The following is an 11770-nucleotide window of genomic DNA, read 5'->3' as shown; positions in this document are numbered from 1 at the left end:
TTGCCCATTCCTCACCTCCCTCTCACAGCACATTGGGGGAGAGGAGTGAAGATTCCTCCCCATAGGCTACAATGCACTTTCAAGGAGAGACAAGCAGTGGAGGAAACAAGGACAAAGGAAGCAATAATTTGACAGCTAGTTTTCAAAACACACACACAATGCTTGAAGGGTTAACTGATTATGATTTCATTATTGTCAATGATTTGACAGAACCCATTGTATTAGTATATGATATTATATCAACTACTGAAACATAAAAATGCTGTTTATCTTTTTAATTCTTCAGGAATGTTTAGCATGGCTATAAATGATAGAAGTTGACTAAAGCACAAAAAGAGCTGGCAACTAGGCATGACAAAGAAACATTCAGTGTCCATGTTTCTTGTGACATGTAGATGTTTTGTTGTTGCTAGGTGAAGTTATGGTTTTATTGTGCCTACCTAGACATTTATTCCTGTAACTACCCGTGAAGCTGCAAGAAAATCGTATATCAAACCATTGACATATTTACCCTGATGTCACATATTGGCCCCTATATTTCTAGAAAGACCCTTACCAACTCGGTAATTATTAGGGTTGGAGCGAAAACTTACAGGATGGTAGCTCTCCAGGAAAAGGGTTGGAGAGCCCTGCTGTATATTATCTCATATTGCCTGTCAGACCCATGAATCTCACATTCACTCTGCTTACTACGGTATCTTGCTACTTTGAGCAATACAAAGGGGAAGGCTGGATTGAGGCTTTTACCTGTTCAGCTACCTAGCAATCTGTTTATTAATACTTTAAAAAAATGGTGATTACCAAAAATAAGATGCATACATTTTTTTTGAAGACCTTGTATTTTGAAGACAAGTAGTGCTTACAAAGGTTCTCTCTTGAGTGAAAACATTGACAGTCCGGTTCAGATTGACAGATACAGTTGGTACGAAATTCACCCACGGCCGACCACACAGTCCCCCCCCCCCCCCATCCTCCTCAAGTGACACGTTATTCAAAAAAAAAAAAAAGGTGAAGCTGGTCACATGCACAACGTCATCTTCCCTACACGCATTCAACCACATTCTCAAAGGAGTCCGTTTGAAAAAACCCGCACACACAGGCATTGTTCTTCCCTCAGCTCCATCTTAACCGACGGGCAGATAGACGGAGTCCGAGTTCGAGGTTCTGTCTTTAGTCTTCTTCCTCCAGTCAGCTCCCACGTTGGAGACACAGCCTCCGGGATTCACTGTCACACCCCCAAACATCACCGTCTGTCTACCTCCCCTCGACGAAACCTAGGGGCGCGCTGGAGGAATTGAGGACACCCTGCAGACAAAGGAATGGGCTCTGGAGGAATGGGCTCTGGAAGAATGTCCTCCGGGCTCCGGCAGTTTCTAACCGCCACCGACGCAGCAACCGAAAATTCTAGGCTCAGCATTATTTCTTCACAGAAGAAACTCCCCTTCGTATTCACGGCCTGTGGAACCTACAAGAGGAGAGGGAGGTGAAAGAGTGAGGGGGGGGGGTGATCGTGAGCACAGAAGGTGCCTTTGTAATCACTCCAGTTATGATTACAGCTATTCATCAATCTTGGGCTATTTTTAGCACAGCTTTGTGTGCCGGGTGAGTGGGGCCGCTGTCTCCCTAGGTCACTCACAAATTGACTAGAGGATCTTTGTTTACCGCACATGCTTAATTGGGGACAGACAGCATTTGTCATTTCTCTTGCCAATATCAGGCCCCCGGGAAGGTAAGCAAGGACTCCCCTCCTCCCCCTTTTAAGCATGCACATCGATCTTTAGCTCTGTGTATCTTTTCTGGGGAGCTAAAAATAGAGGCAGCCGCAGCAGAGAATAGAAGCAATCACACCCACTTACCTTGTGAGGTGCTTGCTCGAGGCATGCACCTCCATCTCGGTGCTTTTGAATTCGTTCAACTCCTTTCGGATAGCCGCCTGTGGAGGAATACAACGAGCGTTAGACTAGAGAGCATCCTTTCAGCGGAGACGGACATCGCACATTGACCCACGAAAATTGTCACGTAGCTTGAGAGTAGTAAAAAAAAAGAAATACGACAAGGTATGTGCCAGTCACTAAGTGGTTAATGTGAAATGGAAGAGATGCTGCAGGAGGGTTCCTTGTTTTTGACACCAATGACACGCACCTTATCGGCTGCAGAGAGCCTGGTCCAGGGCTTGTCTGCTCTTCGGTCGTAATCCTGAGCTTTGGCCACCTCTACATAGTCACTGAAACGGATGAGAATCTTTCGGTCCCGTAGCTCGTCAACTGTGGGCCGCTGATTGAGCTGAAATACACCATGGGAACAGAGAGGCATTGGTATGAATGAGTACAGTCATTTGACAGGCATGTGTTTGGTTGAATAAGGACTACATTAGCTACCCATTTTTGACTTTTTCCTGTATTCATTCGTGATTTTGCATCAAAATGCTGCTCCCAGAAAAGTAACAATTTTGCCATATAAGGTCTTTTAGGACCAATGTACATATTTTTATGTTCTTATCCAGAGCAAAATAAATATTTATCTAGTGCACAGCATGAGATTAACACAAAATATACAAACAGAACAAGTACTAGGCAGAAGAAATAAATCTGATGTCAGCAGGTTGCATTACTGTAATATTACACTAATAATACTAGAGTAATTAATTAGTATAATAATGGTGTAACATACCTTTCTGTTGAGCCGCTGTTTGATCTCCCTCCTCTCTTCTTGTTCTGTCTGGTCATTTCTCTCTAAACCAAGGAGAAGAAAATAATTAGTGATATGACAAAGACACTGATAAGAACACTTGAGAGGTTGGAAAACACATTTCCCAATAATGATGTCACTTGTTTTCATCACTGTTTTCCCTCTAATCCACATAACAGTGATATCACTGTTTGACCCTAAACCTTATCTACTGGTGAAAGAGTGTCCCACTGTGTTCCACTCTGTGACTGTAGAGACACAGATTAGGCTTCAGACATTACGAATGAAGTCTAATCCATGGGGATATATTTGAAAGTTTAAAACATAATTCCTTACAGGAGTGTGAATCTTGTTCCACTGAGGGTCAGATCCAGATCCTAATAAAATGGTCTCCTGAGAATGCCATCACCAACATTTTGGCCAACATCAAGTTGGGTTATGTATGTTGAAAGACGATGTGCGCTTATCTGTTCCGCCTCCTGAATTTTACATGAGTGAATGTATTTATCATAATACATTTATGTAGGCTTATTGTCTAACTTGGTAGATTAATTCAGAAAGTGTGCATGAATTTCACATAGCTTAATGAAAAATATATATATATAAAATAGCAGATATTAAAATAATTTTACAACTCACGTTTTAGGATATTCCGACTCTCCAACTCTTCCACATTTGGTCTCTGGCTGAGTCTCCTGCGAAAAAACACCAGAACCACGTTCTGAACCATTTTCGATTCAAGCTTCGTCAACATCCAAGAAGTAACTTTTAAACCAAGTCCGCCGGATCAATTCTTCTCAATGTAGTTGTTCTATCGGGGAACTCCCTGTCTTTCCATCTCGAGTCTAGACCCCGACTATGATGCTTTGGTAGAGACACTCCCCACATCTGGAATACCCACAGACGTGCAATTTTTGGTATTTTCCGTTATACTACTGTTGAGCTCTGGCTGCCTTATACTATTGTCTCAAATCTTGAAATAATAGAGAGACTAGGAACAAACACTAGCTCTACTGTCATCTGCTGTTGCAGCTGCTCGCTTCACTGTCATCCCTTGCAGTCTACGCGACACACACACGCGCAGCAACCTTTTTGAACTGGGTCGTGATGTGCTACTCAGACTGCCTCCTTTTCCCGACTGCATGCATAATTTGTTGTCAGGAGGAGGTGCATACGAGATTTCCGCTTAAGGTATCCCCCATCGCTATTCAGACAATTACATTTCTCATTATCACAAAGCTGCTTCTTTTTTACAATTTACCTACAGTAAAATAGGTTACAATTACCCTATCTTGACTCGCCTATCAAAATGTACTTCTGACATTGGTAGCTACACATCTATATCACAAACTGGTAATTAAACAATCCAATTATTTTATTTCATAATGATTGCATATTAATAAGATCATACAGGCTCATACAATAGAAAATAATGACCAATTCACGTTTGCGTATACCTCACTATCAACGCTTCAAACAATCCACATAAACCAAAATGGCTTTGGAGTCACCTGTGCAAGGGAACATTTCAAAGACTTTCATATCAATAATAGATAGGGGTCAGCTCCACACAGCATGGGTCAAACCCACCGCCCGAAAGATGAAGGTATCAAGACAGAGGGCACCGCACAACCTCACAGCACGCCTTGCCCCAGATCACCTTCAAAAGTCCAACGCTCTGAGTGAGGACCAAAGTCAGGTCACGCACCTGAGTGAGGACCAAAGTCAGGTCACGCACCCTGAAGCGGCACGCGTTGACCTCGCCACGTGCTGCTCACTACCTCTGAAAAGATGATGAAGGTGCTGGAATCCTAACATTTATAAGCAAAGTATGCTAATGATGAATGCTAATAATGCAATTCAAATATACAGAGTAATCATGCTTGTATTCAAGAAAATGACAAACGTGTTTAATAGGATCATTACAAGATGATGAAATGTAGGTTATGTAATCTATATGCTAGATAATTGAGTTTGGGTTATGAGGTAGGCTAAGTCAGTTGTGCATTTATAGACCTACAGCATTAATACATTTATGAGAATCAATAGGTATATCAATAATTGAAATTACATTTAAACAGCAGGAAATCTTAGACTTGCGACTAGTAATAACTGCAGAATAATTCATTAATTTGATACAAGTTTCCCTTTGTCCGATAGATACATTTTCCAAGGAAAAATAATATTAGCCCATGTTATGTGTATTTTTTGAGATCATGCTCAGAATGCACAAGTTACAAAGTGCCTGTGTTTAATATCTAGGGCTACTATGTATTCAATAAATTGTATTTTAGCCTACATTCATTCATGTAAAGTTTTGTCACGGATCTTCCCACTTCATATCAAGCTTGTTTTGTCGAAGACATTTATTTTTGAACATGTCGGTCTACTTTCCAATCACCAAAAAAGGCACTTCACAACACAAGAGCCATCATCTATATCCCACATCTGCCAGTCCAGTGCGAGTGAATGAGAAAGGCATTCCAACAGATGTGGTGGCATAACATTTTCAACAGATGAAATGGAGAATCACTCTCAAAGCCCCAATGGATGCTATATCACCATGATATTGACCTGGTCGATGGGTTGCTTAGCAACACGTTTCTCATGGAAATCTAATACAATGGATTCTTCCCAGGGAACCCTTACTACAGTACACCTCAGCAACCCACCAGTGGGTATTATATTGCAATGTAGGCCTGCCTAATCATAGCTCTGTGTATGTGTAGATTAGAACATTTACTTTTCTTGGCAACAAATAATATCTTAACTTGGGGGATTTGGAAAGGTAAAGTCAAGAGACAGAGGGCTCATACAAATATTTATGTTTTGATGTTTCTTACCCTATAATTATATAGGCCTATATTGACTGAAGGACAACTGTCTAAAATACAATACAGTTTAGATATTCTGTTTTTCTTGAACATAGAACATGAGATGAATACCCAGTATATGCTGCAGGTGTATAAGGTAGCCTACCCACTGTCCTACAATGACAGAATTTGTGTCATCACGAGTTTACAAACACTGTGGCCTGGATTCAATTGGGCATTTTTCACAGATGTTCGCAGAGATCGCATGGTAAATGCAGCGCATGTTGGCTTAAGCCTAAACCGTAAAAATAAAATAAAAGATTTTAAGATCAGATTGTAGTAATACGTGGGTTTATGACTAGTGATGACCCCTTTTAAAGGCCTTTTTTCCCCAAACACTCAGAGGTGGCATTCATTTACGCACTGAAGCGTAAGTTACCATTAAAAGGTCCGTAGTGAGCTGTCCTGTAACCCGTTTGGATTGAATCCTTAGTAGTATAACATATAGCCTATAAAACAGTACTAGGATAAATATAAAGCCATGCTAGTCGTGCCCGGAAAGAAAAGGAAAGTCAACTTTGAGTAGTCGGTTAAAGCAGGCATTAGGTCTCTTATCCTTCAACCACAAATTGACAGCCAGACTGCAGTGAGCAGTCACAGTAACCCAGCTCTCCGCAAGACACATCTTTTACTGGCCCGGAGTCTGGTCAAGCGTGTAACGCTCTCGCTTCTCTAACCATATAGGCCCGATTCCCCTGCAGCGGGGATCCCGGTTCTATCCCGGCATAAACGCTACTCATTTCTGCCCTATATTTGGTCTCACTGCTTCTCTCCCATCCTGTCATAAAAATAGGAATGAGTTTGGAATTCCACTCTCCTTCAAAATAAAAAAACATCTGCATTCTGGCCTACTGTATATTGCACTTTCCCCACCATTTCTCCCCAACAACACAGAGAAAGAGAGAGAGGTGCACCGGGATGCATTATTCAATAGTATCTGAGCTAAGAATAGCCCCGCCGTAGCAGCAGAAGTGGATGGCAGAGAGCACTATTGATAGACCATTATCACAGTGTGAAATAACCTGACAGAATGTGTCATTATCCCAGTGATAAGTTAAGACAGCATCTTTTTTTCTGCTCCCACCACAACTGGCAGTTTCTCTTATCTGGAGAGACTAGGAAATGTTTTAAATTAAATCTAAGCTCGGAGCCGTTAGGGAGATCTAAACCGAGAGTGATGGACTGTTTTTTGCCTTTCAGTAAGGGTACTCTGGGGAAATATGCTTTACTCCTCCGCTAAGCTTCCCTCTTCTCCGCCATCTTCAGGGCTAAATATAGTTGGGCTTTCCCTTCTCTAAAAAAGTGCAGTGTCACCAAAATATGGAGCATACACAGCAAACTGGCATGTATTGAATTGTTTTTTCCCATCAATCTACACACAATACCCCATAATGACATTTTTGCAAATTAATATTAATAGTAGTAGTTTTACATTTAAATATCACATGTACATAAGTATTCAGACCCTTTACTCAGTACTTTGTTGAAGCACCTTTGGCAGTGATTACAGCCTCAAGTCTTCTTGGGTATGACGCTACAAGCTAGGCACACCTGCACTTGGGGAGTTTCTCCCATTCTTCTCTGTAGAGCCTCTCCAGCTCTGTCAGGTTAGATGGGGAGGCTCGCTACACAGCTATTTTCAAGTCTCTCCAGAGATGTTCGATCTTGGTTTCATCAGACCAGAGAATCCTGTTTGGCTTCCGTCTGGTGGAGTGCTGCAGAGATGGTTGTCCTTCTGGAAGCTTCTCCCATCTCCACAGGGGAGCTCTGTCAGAGTGACTATCGGGTTCTTGGCCACCTCCCTGACCAAGGCCCTTCTACCCAGATTGTTCAGTTTGGCCGGGCGGCCAGCTCTATGAAGAATCTTGGCGGTTTCAAACTTCTTCCATTTAAGAATGATGGAGGCCACTGTGTTCTTGGGGACCTTCAATGCTGCATAATTTTTTTGGTACCCTTCCCCAGATCTGTGCCTTGACACAATCCTGTCTCGGAGCTCTACAGACAATTCCTTCGATCTCATGGCTTTGTTTTTGCACTGACATGCACTGTCAACTGTGGGACCTTATATAGACAGGTGTGTGCCTTTCCAAATTATGTCCAATCAATTAAATTTACCACAGGTGGACTCCAATCAAGTTGCAAGGATGATCAATGGAAACAGGATGCACATGAGTTTAATTTCAAGTCTCATAGCAAAGGGTCTGAACACTAAATACAATAAGGTATTTATATTTGTAATAAAAAAAAAATGAAACGGTTTTCGATTTGTAATTATGGGGTATTGTTTGTCGATTGATGAGGAGTTTTTTTTATTTACATCAATTTTAGACTAAGGCTGTAATGTAAAATATGGAAAAGGGGGAAGGGGTCTGAACACTTTCCGAATGCACTGTATACTACTAGTGTTACCACGTAAAGAAGGAATAAGCAGCTCAAATAAATGACTACTCTAGCGTGTGAATCAGAATGTTTGCAAGTCTCAATATTTGCAGTGGACCTTTTCATGTGGTCTCTGTTTTGTCTGGAGGTAACTGTGACTAGGGCTGTTGCGATGACTGAATTACTGCCATACCGGCAGTCAAAGGCAGTCAAATTCCACGTGACCGTTTAGTCATGATAGTTATGCTTTTCCAAGCTCTGATGCTGCTGATGGTCATCAGTAGCCTACCAAACTTGCTAACTGCCTGGTACTCAGCACTCTATTGTCCCTCTAATCACTCTGACATCAATGCAAATGTTTTAGACAATGTAATCAAACACTTCATGAGAGCCCATGAGGTCATGTTGTGCAACATTTCAATAGGCTATGCAATTGCGCAAGAAAACAGAGTGATGGCCTCTACTAAAAAGAGGATCAGCTTTCTTTAGGCTAGAGCGATTGTAAGGACCAACACCAGAGATGAGAAGCAGGGACGGGGTGTCAACATTTAAATCAGGAAACAGACAAAGACCAAGACAAGAACAGAATCAACACACAGGTACAAAACGGCAATTAATGCAGAAGCAGGGAACAGAGAGGGGAACTAGACAGAGATAGGGGAGGTAATGAGAGGTAATTGATTCCAGGTGAGTCCAATAATTGCTGATGCGCATGACGGGGGTGGAATGCATGTTTGCGTAATGATGGTGGCAGGAGTGTGTAATGCTGGGGAGCCTGGCGCCCACGAGCGCCAGGGAGCGGGAGCAGAATCAGGTGTGACACCTACTATGTTTATTTTTCAACTTTCCTAATATTAAGCACATTGCTTATATTTACAACAGGAGTATAGCCTACATGGCTGGCATGAAAATAAACCACGGGGAAAAGCGTCCTCCATTCGCTATTTAAGTGCATAGATGACATTAATTTTTCTAGCTGCCCGTTTTGATATAGGTGCATGATAATTGTCCATTCTAAATGTTTTCCGCTAATGGAACATTCGTGCTTATAGCCTACTGCCATATGCGCATTGCTGCGCTTAAGGTGAATAATATAGCCTAATCATTTATCAACATTTTAAGCAAAAAAGTTGATGCTAGTGGTTGTATTAATTTGGGATCTATCGCATCCCACAACTGTCCCAGACTATTTTAAGCTTAAACTAGTTTAGAATATTGATTTATTCTCACACAGAATAGAATACGTCGACCTTTGTACTATGGGGGATAGAAAATTGACATAGGCTAATGCTTTTGCTGTATGTTAAGCCTACTCATCTTGTTGGCTGACGAAAAGTAAATGCGGACAGTTATTCCAATATCTTCAAAATGCACCTCGGAATTGGATAAGGACGTGCACAGTTGCGTCCCTGATGTCTTTTTTTATTTTACCTTTATTTAACTAGGCAAGTCAGTTAAGAACAAATTCTTATTTTCAATGACGGCCTAGGAACAGTGGGTTAACTGCCTTGTTCAGGGGCAGAACGACAGATTTTTACCTTGTCAGCTCAGGGATTTGATCAGCCTTTCGGTTACTAGTCCAACGCTCTAACCACTAGGCTACCTGTCGCCCCATACCTGCCATCTTCACTTGTAGCCTGTGAGAAAGACCCGATCACGTGATGGAGCGTGAAGGGCACAACAGTCACTGGCCTGAAAAGGCATGGATTTTTTTAAGGTGCATTATGCCACACAAAGAGGATGCCGCCGTGAAATTCGAGGCATTATCAAGTGCTTGTCAAATTGTGACTGAGTGACTTATGTAGTGTTACAGCCTGTACAAAAGACAAAGTAGAGCTCATGCCTTTCATGCAACTTTTCATTAGTCACAACATGCAGCCTAACAATGTATTAAAATTCAAAACTTAAATCGCCCAACGATTGTAGAACAACTAAAGTTACATTAATACCTCTAAAATGAAGCATAAAGGAGTACCGATTTCTTTGTTAATCTCTCAAAACAGAATAACCACATGTGCGCACTCCCTCAAATCATTTGGAGAAAATATCCTTCCCATTTTATTCAATTCTTCAAACTATAAAATAATGCCACGGAATTCTAAGAAAATCTTGTCTGCTAAATTAACTAGTGTAGCCCACAGCCATTTGGCATAGCATACTATTCTGTTCTTCTGAAATAGACTATATTTCTTCATATCATGCTTCTTTAGACCTGTCTAAAATAAATAATGGATTTATTGTGATAGGTGTAGGCTATATTACATGGATTTATTAGACTTTTTAAAAGGTCAACATCAGTGGCTTGTAGTGGACGCCAGGAGATACTAAATATTTGTGTTAATTAATGGTCAATTACCATGAGACGGACAGTTAGTTGCTTGACAATCACCGGCTGACTAAACGTTTGTGACCGCCACAGCCCTGACTGACCACCACAGCCCTAACTGACCGCCACAGCCCTGACTGACCGCCACAGCCCTGACTGACTAGACGATGGGAGCACAAATGATCGTATACTGAGATAAGCGTCCCTACAGCCGGTCCGAAATCACTCCCTACCGCTACCCCTTGGTCCTAACCCTTCAATGTTTGCTGATCTGAAGGGTCTGGATAGGTAGGAGCAATGTAGTGCTGCTTCCATCATATCACTTCCACTGAACAGATCTGAAAATCTCTGATCTGTAGGCCTCAGATCAGAGGGCCTGGGGGAAGATGTAGGGAACAAATTGGGACCGACTGCTTGGGTGGTGCCCTATGCTCCTGTGAGTTCTCTTCCACAGTGCTCACACAGGTCTCCAACTCGTGGTCCTGGAGGCCCACTGTGTGTGCAGATTCTAGTTTCCAAATCACATCATAAATCAGGCTTAATTCAACGGTCAAAACTCAGACATTTAGGGGGAGAAATGTTAGAGGTATAGTGGTCCCCCTGAAATATGTTTACCAGTTCATCTCAAATGGGGTCTAATTCAGTACACATAGCCTATAGGACACACAGTTGGTTTCAAAGATCCCGATTGGGATGCAGTTCTTTACACACTTAGGACAGCATTTTGCACAAGCAAAATGGCAGAGACCATTGAGCAGTGAGCAAAATAACGATCATATTTCAAATAGAATGGAAGGCATATTATTCAGTTACAAATACAACTCGCAATTGCATTGTGTGCACCCCTTTCAATGAAATCACACAGCAAATTATGTTTGATGCTAGTTTTTACATCTATGCTCTTTTGTGTGACAAGCCTACAATAGCGACCTCAATGCGACCTTCCTCAGACAGCTCCACATCTCACTCCCATGCAAGAGGAATTTTGTCTTCACAAAGCACACTGCCTGACCCTGGGGCTCTTACGCATGCCTCTTACAAGTCATGCTGTCACTGCTGCTCTGACGTGGCCTTTTACATAAGGTGTTTGTTTGCAGCTGGTAGTGAATACATTCTCTTGTTGTCCTATGACAAAAATTACAATTTGAGTATCCTGTTAGTTTGAGCGGAACTAAAAATAGCCCGAGGTCGATTGTTTTCCTGGGAGTCTCCTACTGTTAAATCGCTTTCTCTGAAGGTGAGTCGCACTCGACTGCGTTATTAAAGGGCACATTTGTAAAAGAAACCTAGGTCTCAAGTTTCCCCTGTTAAAAATAAGATTTAAAAAAATATATAATAATATGTGGCTGGTTACATAACACAGTGGTGTACCCCAGCTTGACACATTGGTGTGAAGGAATAGTCCTGAAATGCCTTTACATTCTGTACTCATACCGAACTGTTGTGGTTGTCCGCTAATGTGAAACAGTACAGTACAATAACTATTGGTTTAGAGAAGCGTTTT

The 11770-nt window shown here is 41.8% G+C and overlaps 1 protein-coding gene across 1 annotated transcript in view; it reads right to left on the bottom strand.

Annotated features, from left to right (window-relative positions):
• Window positions 1–716: 716 nt before the first annotated feature.
• The window catches only part of LOC115132106 (phosphatase and actin regulator 3-like), a 54812-nt gene continuing 43758 nt past the window's right edge, over window positions 717–11770 (bottom strand). The window contains exons 8-12 of the mRNA XM_065020679.1: window positions 3328–3383; window positions 2671–2732; window positions 2143–2283; window positions 1857–1933; window positions 717–1465 (exon numbers count right to left, since the gene is read on the bottom strand). Of these exons, the coding sequence (XP_064876751.1) occupies window positions 1450–1465; window positions 1857–1933; window positions 2143–2283; window positions 2671–2732; window positions 3328–3383 (352 nt within the window). The 3' untranslated portion in view covers window positions 717–1449. The remainder of the gene's footprint in view (window positions 1466–1856; window positions 1934–2142; window positions 2284–2670; window positions 2733–3327; window positions 3384–11770) is intronic.

Source organism: Oncorhynchus nerka, linkage group LG7, assembly GCF_034236695.1.
Source record: "Oncorhynchus nerka isolate Pitt River linkage group LG7, Oner_Uvic_2.0, whole genome shotgun sequence".
In the NCBI taxonomy this organism is placed as follows: Eukaryota; Metazoa; Chordata; class Actinopteri; order Salmoniformes; family Salmonidae; genus Oncorhynchus; species Oncorhynchus nerka.
This window is presented reverse-complemented; position numbering and strand designations above follow the sequence as displayed.